Below are 17,506 nucleotides of genomic sequence, written 5' to 3'. Positions count from 1 at the left end.
TCGTAAATCAAGGTGAGGAGCCGCTACAGGTCCATGCTAACCGAATCTGATGGAGCTCATCAGCAAGAAAAAGATCCGAGTCACCCAATTTACAAATGGGAGGAAATAATCAATAGGAATCGACCAGAAATATGCGTTTAATTGATCCTGACGAAAGGGCGGCTCCCCAGGAGCGAGCTGACCCGCGTGGCGACAAGCGATCCGTTTCTGTCGGCGTCCTGAACTCGTGTTAAACTCGGAGGGGACGCGCCACGATGCATCTGAGCTGCCAGCAGTTTCGCCACAGCCGCAATCTCTCATTTGGTTATTCACACTCCCTCAGCGTGGCGGTATGAGCTCAGCAGTTGATCCCGCAAGAAAAAGCTGATTTATGCTCGCATGACCAGAGGGAGTTAATGTATTCTCTCATTAAAATCCACTTTAGTTAGCCTGAAAGTCAATCAAAGGCTGGAAGGAAAGTGAATCAAAGTGAAGGGAAATGGTCGAGCGGGAAGACTCGCGCGTTACATTAGATCCGACGGTGGTCATAACCCAACAAAAAAAAAAGAGGGTATGAAAGCACTGAAACGGGCTGAAGATGTTGATGGTGCTGGAGAAACGAGTGGCAGCGTGCGTTTCAGGCAGAGAGACAGGCACCGACAGCATTCAGCCGCTGCGTTATGTTTTCCACTTAACACACAAACAAATCTCTGCAGGATCAATATCTGAAGCGTGTGGTGGTCAACGGAGGATTTTCAGCTTGACTGACCCTGATCTGGTGACGGTGGCAACTCAAAAGTCGGATCTTTAGCCCATCAGTGAACACACAGAGATGTCGTTTTATGTGTTTGAGGTTTAAACCTCAGTCTGTCATGGAGCGTGCCGGATGTTTAGATGCTGGTAGGCATTTGGAAATCTCAGAGATCAGGTAAGGATCTACATTCTTATGGAAATACACATGGAGACTGCCTTTATTTTTTTTTCTCCCAATGCTAGCTGTGCTAGCCGCTAACATGGGCTGTTAAAGCCAGTTGAAAATCTGAATACTGCAACCATAAAACACATCTGCTCCAAAAATAAACAAATATCAGAGATGCACCAATCAATCTGCAAAAGGCCAGATGCCTCTTGATCAGTGATAAGCAGGTCAAAGGTCAGAGTTTAACAAAGCCCAGGCCATAAAATTTTCATCAGTGCGTGACGTCACATGATGCTCTGCTTGCAGGATAAATATGTGCATGCTGTACACATTTCCCTCGACATTGTTCTACATTTTTGTTCCCTGTAATTTATTCTGCATAGAAGAGCTTTGAGTTTATTAAAATGTCATTTTTTCATTTCCATTAATCAGTCTCTTTTGAAAGCCAATAAAAAAAAAACTCATGTTATTCTGCATTATTTTTGCCTGACTTAAGACCCAAGATGACATTTCATTTTGTTTGTTTAATCAAATGCCATTAGATTTCAATCTGAATCAAGAAAATGAACATCACTGTGATTGTATTTATTACGATTTCTCCACTGAAGATTTAATTTCGAAGGGAGAAAAACATAAAAAAAGAGAACTAATTATGCTGTAAATTTTGTATTCTGAGTAAAAGTCTAGGAGGCTTTTTTATGATTATTCAATACAATCAATTATGTTGTGTTAAACAATTTGAGAGTTTACGAAAAAAGACATCTGAGGAACATCTGAGAATCATTTAGAAGAGAAATCTAGTCTGAGTTATTAGCAAAGATCAATGGCCTTTTTGATGGAGCATCCATCTAGGAAATGTCAGATAGATTCAGGAACATGACAGTCATATTAAATAAATTACAATGTTATTGAAAAGCTCATTTGTTTCAGTAACCCAGTCCACTTAGTGAAACATTATATAGATTATTTCCACACAGACTGAGGTTTTCAGATCTTTTCTGCTCACGTCTGATGAAAACACATTGAATATTATCTCAGATCAGTGAAAAACATTTTGAACACAGAAAAGTTTCTTGCCAACTGCTAGAAAAAGGTTGACTCCATGAAGTCATAAATACATTTCTGTATTGAAAGAGACTGATCACAATCTTCATTTTTTTGATTTCCATAATAATGCAAATTGTGTTTATGTGTTAAGCACCTTTTAGGGATAAAAAATAAACTAGTACTTCACAAATATAACAAGACCAATATAAGATAAGACAAAAAAAAACCATAAAAATATATATATAAGTATATAGTGCTAAAATTTAAATATTCTTAAAATTGAACTAAATGCTTTTCTTATTATGCATACAAGATGTGCATACTAAACACAGACTGATGGGCTTCTCTTTTAATCAGTTGGTAAAGAAAATATATTAAGTGAAAAAATTATATTAAAGCACAAATATTAGATCTATACCTTCTACATGTAATATAATTTTTTATATTTTCTTAAATGCACATTATCAAAGGAAACTGGGCTTAATTCTGACGTCTATAAGATTACAACATAATTTTCTCTTTGCTCTGGGAAAACTTTTCACATTATTTTGTAAATTATTTTTTTAATAGATTCATCAGGAGTCTTTTTTTATTTTATTTATTTATTTTGCTTTATTCTATTATCTAGTCATAATTCAGGAAACCAGCTGCTTTTTTTCCCCCTTTTCCATTACAAATTAAAATCTATAAACTGAAGTCAGCTTCTTCACTATTCGTTTGTTTCTTGTCTCAACGTGAACATGCAGGGAGACTTTCAGTCTGAAATTTCAAAAAGAAAAAGCTTGGTCACAAATTATAGAAAAATCATATAGCAGCAGGACATCATAATATTTATTGGCTACCATTCGAACAGAAAGTTATCACACTTTTTATTATGGAGAAACTAAATGTTTTATTCCAAAATAAACTACACCAGCTGTAAACCATTGTGTTCATCAGTTGGTGATAAAATATCTGTAAAACTGGCATTAACATCTGAAAATTATACTTTCCTTTTCCAACTGCCCGCAGAGGTTTTATTTTGTTGTTTTTGTTAAAAATGATCCTGTTTTTATACGCCATTACAGTTTTGAGATGGGCATAAATCTTTTAGCTTAAGAAGTTACTAAAGAGTTAAAACTGGAATAGTCGGTGCGGATATTTCATCCGATTGTGATTCAGGAAATCATTTTTTTATTATTCATGTCAAAACGGATGTCAGCTTCTCATTCTTATACAATACTGACAATAAGATCGAGAAGATATATTTTCTTCTTTGCTCTGAGGAACCCGGTTTTTTATTTTAAATCATGTTTAAATGATTACTTTTGTTCCTTTATTGCAATCATAATATTTTCATTTTTTTATTATCTTTTAGCTTACAGACATAAATAGGAGTAAAAAAAAAAACTGTCGCTCTACATCTCTGTTCAGAAAGAGTCTGGTTTTTTTTGTATAAATCAAGAAAATGAATATAATAACACTTGTTTATTTGAAATCAACATCCAAACAGACTTGCTGTTGAATGTGTAAATTTCCATCCAATAACGTTATCTAATAAAAAAAAAAACATCTTCATCAAGAATAACTGAAACCTACGTCCTGCCAGTATATCGCAGCATTTAGCATCAGCTAGCGCTGCTCAGCTTGTTCTGATGTGACCCCTAGAAGCACAATCTGACCGTCAGATCAGAAAGTTATCATATGTTTTCTCTCTGCTTTGTGCCGTCCTTGAGTCGGGTGGGTGGGGGCTTTCACGCCGCCTTTCGATACAAGAGGTATTGCATTGAATGCAGCATCAGGGGGCAGGACCTGACCCCCGCGTGAACTCAGCTGATGAGGTGAAACAGAAGGCACGGAGAGGCTCCCCCCGGCCCTGAGGGGGGCTGCCGGCAGGAATGCTGCTGATTCCACAGACGAGGTGAACGAGACCGCAATCCTCTCCAATACCGTCCTTGATTAGGAAAAAGGATTCACTCAGTGCACCTTCACCCACCCGGCGCTCAATCTGTGCGCAGGCCGAGCTAAATTGATACATTTTTCCTCATTACAGTGGGAGGCCTCTGCTGTGCGTCCCTCCAGCAAGGCGGCCGTCAGAAAGGAGGAGAGAGACTGAGAGGCACTGAGGTTAAGGGCACAATGTCTCCTCAGCCCTCCTTCCCTCCCCTGATTTGATTAGGACTTCAGTCATCGATACATAAACCATGTTTAGAACCTCCTAATGCATGTGTTTGAACCAAAGAAAACATGCAGTGCATTATATCAGGCTGCACGATGACTGTGTCACCGTCTAATAATGTTTAATGGCAGCAGGAATTTATGCAGAAAGGATTTTGGATTTTTTTTGTTGTTGTTTTCTTTTAAGATCAAAATGTCAGTCTGATTGAACAACAAATCAGCCTTCGTGTGGCAGAGCAAAGAGTTGAGCAGGACAAAAATCATCACATTAATATTTTATAACACTTTCTAAGTCATTTTGGCGGCTCCTTTTTTCCTATCGTCCGACTCGGTCTATTATATTTGATACAGCTCATAAAAAATAGTTTTTCTTCTTCTTTTTCTTCATACAGGAGAAGATGTCAAGTCACGGCTCAGATCTGCTCTGTTCCCAGACATCACACACCGGCCACTCCACAGACACTAAAGGCCTGAATTTACAATGTGACACCGGCTTCCCCCTGGGCAGCTATAAGCGGCGTCTATAGCGACCCTGAATTTCCCTTTTCTAGATTTACTACCACTATTCAAATGCTTAACTGCGGATACAATGATCCTCTAATCGCTGGGGATGGTTTTCCGCTGATTCGCCGACAGAAACAAAAAGAAAACACGGAAGTAAGAATACAAATAACGGCGATGGAGGTGTTTGAGCCCGCAGACGAGCTGGTATATCTGTGGGAGAAAAAAAAAAAAAAAGTGATATAGTGCAGTCGATGGTGTAGCCTAAAGGAAAAGATAAAAGAGAAAGCGCTTCCCTTTGAAATACAATCAGTGCACTTTTAAAAATGCTCTGATTTTACTGATCAAATAATTTAAATAAAATCTAAACGAGGATCAGTGAGCTGCAGAGTGCTGCACAACTCAACCTATTACCGCTTTCATTTTATTATTGTGACTTCTGCTTCCTCTCGTGCTAATACATTGCATTTTGTAACGCTATCATTATTAAACTCGCTTCTTAAATTAACAACAGGCAACAGGTGTCAATAAATTAAATTTAACTGAGAAAATTCAGAGCAAACCCTCACAGGAAAGGGAAGAATAATTATGTTTTTTTATTATTATTATTTGTGATTTTGTTTAATATTCCATAGTCTTCTTGTTGTTGTGATTTTTACTAGCGGTAGAAGTGATATCAATAATAATAATAAGTGATTTTTTTTTATATATAATTATTAGGTAAAAGACACATTTTTGAATTAAAACTAAATAACATTTCGTTTGATTTTCCAAGTTTTTCTCTAAAACTTTGTGCAAGCGTATCCAAATATGCAATATTTCTGATAAATATTGAATATAATTTTAATATAAATATAAATTTATATATTTTTTTCAGATTCATAACACGTAAGAGAACAAAATAATTTTCCTTTCCAATATCATTTTTTCATTTCTTTTCCCCCCTTCTTCAAAACTGTTTTTTTTTTCTTGACGAGGCAATAAAATAACATTTCTAATTAACACCTCAGTAACTATTAATAATATAATCTGTATTTGTCTAGAAAGGGAGAAAAACAACAAGGTTTTAGAGATTTCTTTAAATTCATAAACATTTTAAAGCATCTGTTGCTAGGTACATTTGATTAAAATAATCAATAACAGCATTGAAACGGTTGCTACCGAAAGTCAGCAATCAGCCACAAGAGACGTTTGTTATTTTAAGTCGGAACTCAGAAAACTTAATAAAACAATAACATTAATGGGATCATCTCTTTAAAATAAATGCCTTCCAGAATATTGATCAGGTTTTTAAACCGAGTCCTTTTTTCTTTAGCTGCAATCTATCCGACAGCAACCGAGATTAAATGAAGCTAAATTATCAGATTTGCATGAAGAGAAACAATTCCATCATGTTTGTCTGAGGCTATTTCATAAAAGGAAGTTCATTTCGTTTTGATTAGTACAGCCGGAAATATTTATTCTGAAATTAATTATCTAAATGCATTTTTCTAATGAAACTACAGTTGCTCACAATAAAACTTGTCCCCAGTCAAAGGGCTTCTGATTTCTTTCCCATAATCCCGCTTGCAAGCAAAGGCCGCCACAAATCAATGGTAAAAATTGCCATTGTAGATAAGCAATCTCCTAACAGCATTACAAGCCCTGTCCCACTTGGCACGCGCAGCTGCAAGATCCCGCTGCAAGGAGCGACGCATCCCCAACATCTTTGAATAACACCAGAGTATGTTAATGACCTTAAAGTGCTACGTTACAGCGACAATTAAACAGAGGGACCCCGGCGGCATCGGACGCCGCCGTGTCACTGTCTGTGTGCAGGCCAGCACATCTCTCCCATCTCCATTTATTTCCCTAAGAAATCAGCGGGGCCACCTGGGCTTGGCATTGAAACTTCATTCATCTCCAGAAATGGATTCCAGTGGAGGGCAAAATCAAATTCTCATTTGCGAGGAAGGAAGAGAAAGAGAGGGAGTGAATGCAGGAGGTACCTGGGAACGCTCACCTCTGGGTGAACCCGCCGCATCTGATAGTTTTGCTATTTGTCTGTGACATTGACAGCTCTGGGGGAGATTAGGAGCCACCCTGCCCCAGCTTCCATCCCTCCCACCCCCCCACACACACACTTTGCATTCTGCCTGTGCGCCTCCTTACAGATGGACGGCCGTGCGTTTAGCTCCGGCCGTTTTCCCTGGGTTTCATCGGCGAGCTCGGGCAGAGCCGACGGAGGGATGTAATTATATGCGGTGCAACAATAAAACAAAGAAAATGAGAGGGGAGCTGCATCAGAGAGCAAACGAACCAGGAGCCAAAAAAAAAAAAAAAAAAAAATAGAAATCCCGGTGTGGGCTTTAGAGCGGGGTGGTGGTGAGGGGTGGGGGTTCAGGCCGGAGATGAGAGTGATGGATGCTCTTCGGTTAAATACGTCCAAATCCCCCCTTCAAGCCGCTCTCTTGCAGGCCGAGTGAGTGAGTGTGTGAGGGAGAGTGTACAAGATTAATAGTGTAAACAGCGAGGAGAGAGGGAAAGAAAGGCAGCCAGGAGAGAGGGAGAAAGAAAAGACTATCAGCATCTGCAGCAGCACAGTAGCCCTTGGGGAGTTGTGTGAACTTTTGAACCCTGATGGCGAACGTTCGCAGCAATGTACAGATCCCAGCACCCGCCTCGTAACGTGTGATCGTCCTTCCAAAGCAGCACGCAGACAGCAACCGGAGCAGGAGAGGGGAAGGGGAGAGAGAAAGAAAGGAGGAGTGAAAGTCATTAACATATTCCTCGCTTGCTTGCAAACGAGGAGCCGCTATCCAAATGTCACAAAATCCATACGCCCATGAACACGGCGAGAGATGGATCTCCAGGCAGATATTCTGACGATCAAATACAGTAAATGATCGTCGGAGAAGAAAGAAACTTTGTGATTTACGGTGGTTTTTTCCTGGGACACCGGGGCCGATCCTTCACACGTCTCTGAACAGACTGCAGACAGGTCACAGGTTGGCCAAACAAGCAGGTCAAAAGGTCAAAAGTTCAGTAAGTGGGCAGACGGCACAAAGAGGGGGGAAAAAAAAAAAAAACTGAGCTAAATTATCGGTAAAGAGGCCAGAGACAAATCAGAGACCAGGAGGAAAAACTGGAACTGCTGCAGAACAGCGACAGTTCAACTTTCTCTTTCTGCAAAATCTGACTAAGTCACAAACAAAAAGCCAGTTGGCACATTAAACACCGCAGATTAACCCACTAATGGAGCTCCAGTCTGTCAGATGGCTTCGTCATTTTCCTACATCACCAGCCAAGAGGGTCGGGCACGCACTCTCACAAGCGCTTCACTTTTAAATGGCTTTTCCAAGCTTCAGCCAAAATGACAGAGTTTAGATTTAATATTCTATTTACAAGCACGGTGTAATAATGTTGCTGAGCGTTGGCCCCTCGTATTCAAATGAGAAATGGGCAACAGCGCAACATAAGTTCAAATTGGTTGTCCAACCCGCGTACTGGTGCCAGTAATTGGTTTAGGAAATTGGGCCGGCAGAGACAGCAGCCACGGTCCGGGTTGAACAAACGTCCCTGAAAGTATGACTTAATTAAACAACGCGTCAACTGAGAGAAGAAGAACTGTTAAGTATTGTTTAAGTCAGAACAAATAATGTAAAGATGCACCGTTAACGCTTCACTGAGTTGATACCAATAGCTGGTTTTCTTTGAGATCTAATCTGCTCATTCCGAATTTTACGCGAGTATTTCGTTTTCTTTGATAATTGTAGATTTGAATCTAACAGAAAATTTGATTGCCCCAGTTCATATTAAACTGTGTGCTGTTGGTTGATGCATTTATAATAATTTATTAATTCAGTATTTGACGTTCCAGTAACTGATCGAAACCTGTCAAAGGACGACCGGCCGACTGATTGGTGCAGCTTCTCTGTCTGTTTATGGCACACGGTGCTTTTCGATATCCTTGTCACTCTTTACAAGTTGGAGAAAATGTTGTTCCTAATTACTGGGTTTTAAACTAATTCAAAGTTGTAGCTTAAGGTTTTTTTTTTTAAACATATAAATAAATACTTAAACGCCACAAGTAAAAAAAGTTACTTCTAACATTGCATTTCAGAAAAATGTCAGATTGGCCAAAGAGTCATCAAACAAGAACGGTGTATATTTTTTGAATTTTTGATATATTTTAAAACCAGAGGTGTGAAAAATGCCATTTCCTCTCTTTTCTTCATCTGAAAATGAGATTTTAAAAAATTAAAAGCAGCAAAGATTTATTTATTTTTAGTACTTTTTATGAGTACTAGAAGATTCAGTGAGTTAAATTTAAGACTTTAAATCCACATGAAACGCATAACATGACTTTAACTTACTTTATTGACAAAATAAAAATCTTACCTTTGAGTAAATGCAAGCTATATAACTTTGTCAAGTTAAACTGGAGCGGCTCTGATGCGCGACTCAAGTTCACTGAGGTTACATCACGTCAACACAGACGTACAGGAAGTAAAATGCCTACATGCAAAAAGTCAGTTTCAGGAGCCGAAACACTTAACAAGTTAGCAGAGAAGTCTGTAGAAAAATTATTTTCCAGAGGGCTTCCCTGCAACATTGGGTTTGTAGTTTTGTCAGAGTAATAACACTCAAATTGCTCAGTCAAAACTGAAAATAATGAAACAACAACCCGCAGTAGTTTCCTTCAAAAAGTAAAAGTGAAACTGGTTGACAGAGGCAGGAACAAGGTCGACTCACCAACCCGACATATAAATCATCTTAATAAATGTAATTCATATATCCTGTCAATTTATTTTCCCCTTTTTTTTTTAAATACTAATTTGTTCTATCTGTTAAATTTCTTGTTTTTATTGGAGTTTTTGTTACCCCCGTTTCTTTATTTTTCTTCCAAGCTGTGAATTATTTTGCATACCAAATAAAATTGCCTTGGCTTTTTACACTGCAAAAACACTAAATCTTACCAAGTATTTTAGTCCAGTTTCTAGTGCAAATATCTTAGTACACTTAGAAAAAACTAACTTACAAGTAACTTTTCAGCAACATACAGGAGCTTGTTTTAAGTAAATTATTCCATAATATTGATGAGAAGGAACCATTTCCACCGTCAGATTATTTCACTTATAACATGGGAAAAATTTTGTTATATGTGGAAATAGTTATTTTTTTTATATCAATATTAAGGAATGATTCACTTAAAAAATCTCCTGTATTTTCTTAAAAAGTCAGTTAGTTTGTCTTATTTCCAGTCTAGGATATTTCCACTGGAAACTACTTGGAGAAATTTGATGTTTTCACAGCGTAAACGCTTCCCTAAAAATGTCTGTCTTCAAAGGCTAAGAAATTCCACAAAAACAGCCGATTTTTAGGGCTAAAAATGAGGGTTGTTTGGTGAAATGAGATTCAGCTTTTAATGTTTAACAGGGAGAGACTAATAGAGGCTCATAATTCATAAGAAAATCATAAAACGTAAAAGGTTTAACAATCAAATATGAATCTCAGTCAGTGAATTTTAAGGTAAAGGAAAAAAAAACTAAATAAAAAAAAATTGTTTTTCAGAATACATTTTGATGGCTTCAATCACACCTGAGCAAATTCCAGAAACCCGCCGATCACGAAGAGGCACGGCGACACGTCGAACGTGCCATCTTTTTCTGCACGCCTCTCGAAACAGAGCTCCTCCCGCGTCGCTCTGTCATCGCCGCTGCTTCGCAGCAAACATCCCCTTCGAGCCCCCAGCAGAGCTCCCCAATCAAAGGAAAACAAACAAGCCATTTCGACTTCGTAAACTTGACCTGCAAACAGCATGAAGGGGCTAAAAGTCCCACATCTCCAGCTGTCTCCTGGGGTCTGTTTGTGTCTGTGTGGAGGGGCGTCCACACGTGTTAAAGAGCTCTTTCGCGCCAGAGGGGGGCTTGTGCGTGTACTTGTTTATCTACGCATAATGTGCTGGAATGACATGGTTATGTGATGGAATAAAAATTCCTTAAAACGGGGGCTCGAGACCCCAAATCGGGGCTGCCACGGCGGGGAAGGAGGTTGGCAGACGGAGCCGGGGTGAGGCTGCAGGCGCGGTCGGGTCACGGGTGCGGTCGTCGGGTGAAACTCAGTTCACATTACCATGCAGACACCCGGGCTAACAAAGGAGGCTCCATCTGTTCCTGTCAGCCATTACAAATCTGGTGTCACCCAGTCCACTGAAGACAACAGGCCACTGCATCTAATCAAACGGCGCAGGCTCCTCTTGTGTGTAAAAGCAGCCATCGACTTCACACTCACTCACTCACTGGTTAGGGGAACGCGGTGCGGCGAAGGCAGGCAGTCGATCACCGCGGCTCATACATCCTCCCGGTCACAAAGTCTCCATTGTGTACAGTAGACTCACATAAAAATCAAATGATTAAACGCGAGAAAAAGCCGAATCAATCACCAAATCAGTCCCCGAATAAATCCTCGTGGTTTTTTTGTCAGAAAAGGGGAGGGGGGGGAGAATTTTAATCCCAAATTGTCATCGTGCATAACTGTCGGTCCAGAAATGATCTCATTAAGAACTCGTGTCATTTTTTTTCCCCCCCCACTAACTCCCCTTCTTCCTCGGAAACAGACCGCCCTGCAGAAACGCCTGAGCCATTTCTTTCGGTGAACACAGGATGAACTATGAACTCCGCATGCCCTTTCAGTAAGGACACAGAGCCTCCCCTACGCCAACATGGCTGCTGCCTCCGAGCGCCGACAGACCCGCTGCTGAGACGCAATTTTTTTTAAGACAAAATGTTCCAATTATTGATCCATCAGCAAAAAAAAAAAAAAAACCCAGAAAAAACAGGAAACTTGTTTCAATTTGAGAGAAAATAAAAGAATATGCATTTTTTTTTGCACCAGACGATTAACCATTCCTCACATTTAGCACATAATAGCATGACACTGAGCTTTAAGTATCTCACACCACATCAACAGACGGCGCAATTTGTAGTTATCAGTATAGCCTTAAGGGAAACTTTTCAGCCTTGTATGGTTCGATTTTTATTTGCTTCCCAAAGGAAATCTCTCCTTATTTACTCTGAAAATTTAAAAAAAGAAAAGAAAAATGGTCATTATTGTCTAGTCTAATTGTGGTCTATCTTCACACCATCTGTTGTGATTTATTTATTTTCCAGCGAGACAAACAGTAGTTTCTCTTCCGAAGGCAGAGAAGTTCATTAAGCCGTTTCCAAATAAGGGATCAGGCTTGACTCAACCCAGCTGGCGTTAACCAAAAGCATCCAAAAATGACTGGAATTATTCTTTTTCCTTTTTTTTTTTATTTTGAATATGGAGGAAAATTCCTGGCGCATCCAGCTGTAGCAAGACAAACAGCACAGGCGGACACCTGAGGCCGCAGAGTCCATAATGCCCACCTGCGGCGTGTCACGTCAAGGGCTATTAGAGTCAGAAATACTAAAAGTCTGAATGGGAGGGCGGCAGGATGGAGAAAGGAAGATAGAGGGAAAGATTGATAAAAGGGAGAGGAGGGATGGAACACACATGGCCCCTCAGGTACAGTGTTGTATTTCAAACCCGGTTGGGAAAGAATAGAAGGGCTGTGGGTCAATAAATCACTGCATTAGCCTGCAGCTACAAAGCCTCCACCATGTGTGGGCTGCCTCCCACTAGCCGCACACACATGACGCACAAAAGGACAAAACCAGGAGCTGAGGGTTTTGCCACAGGAGGGAGCTCTAGGTCACCATTCAGGTCTGTGTGACCCACCAGCACCATTTCTCCAGGTACACGAAGAGGCCAGGGGGGGAGAGAGAGGAAGAGGAAGCAGGGAGGAGGAGTCGCTGATGTCACCGGGCAAAGAGGTAGGAGAGGAGTTTCACACGGGGTGGTCTGCTCCCCCCACCCCCACTCTCTGTTAATTTTTCACATTTAGAGGATGTGCTGCAATATGCGACGAAATGATCCACCTGCTCTTCCTGCGGTGAGGAGGAGCTTCGACAACAAGGATAATGAACTAAAGCCGAAGCTTTCTCAGAGGAGAAGCGCATCGCCTCCTGGCACACCAGCCCGTCCTTCTTCCCATTCAATTTGTTACGTTTCCAGTAAAAACACATTTACATTGGAAAAGTGTCACAGTTGCACCTCTGTGAATTAGAAAATCATGCTGTATAATTCAGTTGAAAATAATTGAGAATGCAGTATTGTAATAAAGTTTTTTTTTTTTTGCTTTTGTGTTTGTCTAACTTAAATATGTCAAATGCTCATTAGGAGACGCTTCTAAACTCAAACTGCATTTTTAAAGTTCATTCTTTTTTGAGGGGAACAAAGCCAACCGAATGGACATGGCCGACCGTCCGAATGTGAAGAAAACAAGTGCATCCTAAATCCAACAACTGGTTGTGCTGCTCTTAGCAGCAACAACTAAAGTCGAAAACTGGCAGCGCTCCGGAGAAAAGCTGCTGAATTATTTACATTCAGCAACGCTGAAGAGATTCCCAGCATGAACAGCCTGTCTAAGCTGATTTCACAGCATCTCAAGCAGATTGAAGAGCGGACATTGACTAGGCCGCCTTGGATCACTGCTGCATAAACCCAGTGCAACTGAGCGCATGGTCATGAACAGACGGACAAACATCCTCCTTCAGGATCTTTTAGTTATATTGATCCCTCAATTGCAGAAAATCACCCCAGACCATCACACTACCACCACCGTGTTTGACTCTTAGTATGTCAGTTTTACTCCGGATGAAACGGCTATCAACACCTAAAGTTCCCCTTGTGTCTCGTCAGTCCACAGAATATTTTCCCAAAGGTCTTGGGGATTGTCGAGACGCTTTGAAGGAAACCTCAGCTGGACCTTTGTGTTCTATGTGGTCAGCAGTGGTTTTGGTCTTAAAACTTTCCCATGAGGCCATTTTTTTTTACCAGCATCTTTCTTATTATTGAAACATAAACATTGACCTTAACTGGCCCCCACTGATGCCTGCATTGCTAAACCTGTGGTTCTGGGTTCTTTTGTGGCCTCCTGACTCACTCTTGGAGTAGTTTTGGTTCTCCTGGGAAGGCTCGTGTTTTCTCTCTTTATTCATAATGGCTCGCTCTCACTGTGGTTCTCTGGAGACCCAAAGCCTTGGAAATAATGCTACATCCCTCTCCAAAGAACTGGACGTATACAGATGACGTTCATGACTGGTTCTTGACTTTCTTGTACTTCTTGTTGTCAGACGGGTTTGACTGAAATGATTTCTTGGTTCTACGGGTCTGGCACTCATCACACCTGAGCATCTGTAGTGAAACTAAACCCATGTAATGGATAATTCATGATTTAACACAGGAGGAAACTATATTTTTACAAGGGCATCACCTGCTTGTATAGCTTTTTTTTCATTGACAAATTAAATCACCATATAATAGTCAATTTTATTTGATAATGTTAACCGTGTAAGTTAGAAAAATAATGTTTAAACGCTATATCACATAGATTCAATGTGTTGCTCATATAGTGGACTAAAACTCAGAATTCAGTTTCTAAGGAATATTTTATACTACACAGAACTAATGAAAATGTCCAGTGTAGTCCATTACTGTATAATATTTTACATTTTTGAATGAAATCGCTGAATTAAGTCAACTTCATGTCAACTAACTTATTCAGATGCATGACCGTTTTCGGGCTAGAACTGCTTTCTGCTGCTCAAATGTATTATTTTTAACTAATACATGAAAATAAAAGTTCTGGCCTCTCGCACACCAAGACACTCAAAACGAGTCAGAACCAGAACTATCGTGGACTCACACTCTGGGACTCCGTCGTCCTGGTAGTCCGACACCGAGGCGTCGTCTGAAGGGGCAGAACGTCCCAGACTGGAGCTGCGGTTGTCATCAGAGCCCTCATCGTCCCTGTAGTCAACTGAGCATGTGTGTGAAAAATAAGGCAAAGGGACTATGTAGAGCAGAAACATTTTAAAGATGGGGATTAACATCTTACTCACATCTTGCTGGGAATTCCTGAGGAAGCCTGAAAACATGAAAGGGAAAAAAAAAACAACATGCAAATCAAAGGCTGGTTTTGTAAATTGTTTGTGCTTTTTATTTATTTTTTATTTTTTGTAAAGCACTGCAGAAGCACAACTTCAGAAATTCAGTGAATATTGCTTCCTGTGCTATGCGCCACAAAGCCACAGGCTTTCTGTAACACAGCTGAAGCCTTTTCCCCTGCAGTGCAGACAACGCAAGCATCCGGCGTCAGCGAGCAGAGTTCATGCAAGAGTTTCACTTTTTGTGAAACTCATGCGTTGTTCCTGGAGAATGTACATTAAAGCAAAAGCAAGATTCAAAAATCAGATTAAAAACAGGGATCGTCGCATGAGATCTTTAGCAAAAGTAAATAAGAACGGAGGGGTTGATGTTGGAGTCATTAGATTAAACGAGTTCTTTCTAATTCAGACTGTATTCAAAGCAATTGCTGCCCGAGTCACAATTTTCTTTCTGCATTAAGAGCAAATGTTCAGTAATGGAGCTGTGAAGTTACATCGTCACACTTCAGCAGCCCGGCGTCTGCGCCTCCAGTATTGGATAATTTCAGGATGTATAAGCCTACCTTGTATGGACGACCAGGAAGTTATTCAGCAGGACCTTCCGCGTCTCTGCTGCGCTTTCACTCAGGCTCTCATCCTCAAGGATGTCCGTCACAAACAACTCGCAGTCTGCGGAGCACAGAAACATTAGAAGAAGTGTGTAAGTTAGATGTAAAGGAGGGCCAAAGGCTCGGCAAAACTTGCTGCAAAGCACGTTTGGGTATTTGCCGATTTTACATAGAACAACAACATTTGAAAATTGGTGTTACAGACACGGTTCATCCAGGAAATGATGGACAGGGAGATTGTCTCATGAAAACTAACTGGATGTCAGACAAATTCTGGGGTTTATGTCTGCTCATTTCCAACCCCAAAAACCGCAACCCACGACTCATTAAATAGGCAAGCGACTTTAGAAAAAAAACAAGCCCAAAGCTGCTTATTATAACTGGACTTGGCGACAGAAACTAAAAATCGTTCCTGTTTGTCCAGCAACAAAATGCGCTTCTCCCTCTTCCCCCCGGTATTTATGTTTCTGTCGCTGCTGATAACTGTCGTATAGAAACGGCGTTCGCTCCCCAAGACGCGCAGAGGAAATAAAATTAAATCACAAAAGAAAACAGTATCGCAAAGTGATTTCTATATGCAACTGTAGTCTGACTACTGGATTTGAAATAGCAATACGTTGGATTACTACTGAAAAAAGTGGCCCGACATCAATAACGCGTTGCTGACATCACTGCACTTAGGCTAATTTCCCCCACCCACATTTCAAAATAGGAAAAACAAGAAAATATGTCAAAAACGGTACATATGTGTTCTTCATAAATCAAGAAATTGCTACAAGAAAAAAAACCAACTTGCTAGTATCTAGAGCCAGAGCAATTATTATAAAAAATGTAAACAACGTGAAACAGTGACAAATGGTGACAAACGATGCCCAACGTGAACCCCAGTTTATCTTTCCACAGTGGGAAGATTGGCTTCTCCAAGTCTCCAATTATTTAAGGATTTTGAGCACATCCTTACCTGAGGTGACAATGTCAGCTGTGCTTAGCTACTTTTTATGTTGCTTAAATAGGGAAGAAAACCGGAACCAGTTTCTTTCTCTGTTGTATTAAAACCAGCTTCGACCTGGAAGGTTGTGCCACAAATACACAGAAGACTCTTCTTTATGATGATGAAGTCAAACAAGTCGGTCCAGATCATTTATCTGATTCAATTTTTTTCCACCCCACGTTACACAAATAAACTAACGCATGCAAATGTCCCCCCAAGAGCGCTGCGCCTGCTAGCTTGGCACCACATGCAAATGTGGTGAATGCCGACTTGATGGGAAGCGTTTACTGTTATGTGACGGCTGAAATAGAGAGGTGAACTTGATGGGAAAACTTTTGATACAAAGTCTGCTTCTGGTGAGGAAAAGGCTTCGGTTAAAGAAGTCGCTCCCAAATTCAATTAACTCTCTTTGAATAAAACCTAAAAAAAAAAAATTTCAAGTTGTTTTTGTTGAAATAATTCTACCTCATCACATTGTACTCTTCGACGATTAGCTTTAAACACAAACAAGGTAGGTGACAGAATATATTTTAACAGGAAATGAAGACATTACCATCCAAGAGTCTCCGGATCTCGACAGGGATTGTACCCATCCCTGGTTTTGCCCAATGCGATGCAAAACTAGTTGAATCAACACTCCTCTTCTGTCTTTCAAATCCTTGACGACTTTACCCCAAAAAGCTGCCTGGCTTCATCTAACCTCTGACATGCTGCTACAGCTCCCCCGAGGAACAACAGCCTGGTACTGGCAGAAAGACTCAAACTATCAACTGGCACATCAGCTAACCACCTGAGTCCTCCTGCATTGAAACTAGACTTCCGTGCATGCATCTAGATTTGCACATGGGGAGGAGCAGGTGCACAGACTTCCTCTGCATTTTGGTTCCCCAGTAGAGACGTATGAAGGTCTGATTCATAGTGAGAAAAGGTTTCTACGTTACAGCGCCATGAAAATCTTGCCTGCTGTTTGTGATTGCTTAAGAGTAAACATAAATATATGTACATGTCTGTGTACCTGAGGGGAACTCAAAATGTTAAATTGTCTTTTAAAGACTAAATACTCAAACCAGATTATCTGGTGGAGGTTCTGAGTTACTGCAGAAATTAAAAGCAGAATTAGAGCTGTACAATCTATCAAATCTCACTGGCCTAAGACATTTTTTTGCCAAAAGAGATTTTGACAACAACAAAACACACTCCTTTTTTATTGCATAAAGCTTATTTAGGTAAAAAAAAAAAAAAAATCACTTATGGCAAAAAAAAAAAAAAAAAAAGATTCAGGCCATTATTT

General features: G+C 40.3%; 1 protein-coding gene across 2 annotated transcripts in view; it reads right to left on the bottom strand.

The window, feature by feature from the left end:
* skap1 (src kinase associated phosphoprotein 1) overlaps positions 1–17,031 on the bottom strand; it is a 41,152-nt gene extending 24,121 nt beyond the window's left edge. The window contains exons 1-4 of one of the 2 annotated variants that reach the window (XM_014983938.2): positions 16,769–17,031; positions 15,180–15,285; positions 14,572–14,597; positions 14,376–14,489 (exon numbers count right to left, since the gene is read on the bottom strand). In XM_014983938.2, the coding sequence (XP_014839424.1) occupies positions 14,376–14,489; positions 14,572–14,597; positions 15,180–15,285; positions 16,769–16,808 (286 nt within the window). In that variant the 5' untranslated portion in view covers positions 16,809–17,031. The remainder of the gene's footprint in view (positions 1–14,375; positions 14,490–14,571; positions 14,598–15,179; positions 15,286–16,768) is intronic. The other variant, XM_014983939.2, reaches the window with a different exon arrangement.
* Between the last annotated feature and the right edge of the window lie 475 nt (positions 17,032–17,506).

Source organism: Poecilia mexicana, unplaced genomic scaffold, assembly GCF_051168715.1.
Source record: "Poecilia mexicana isolate PSO_F unplaced genomic scaffold, ASM5116871v1 scaffold_19, whole genome shotgun sequence".
In the NCBI taxonomy this organism is placed as follows: Eukaryota; Metazoa; Chordata; class Actinopteri; order Cyprinodontiformes; family Poeciliidae; genus Poecilia; species Poecilia mexicana.
This window is presented reverse-complemented; position numbering and strand designations above follow the sequence as displayed.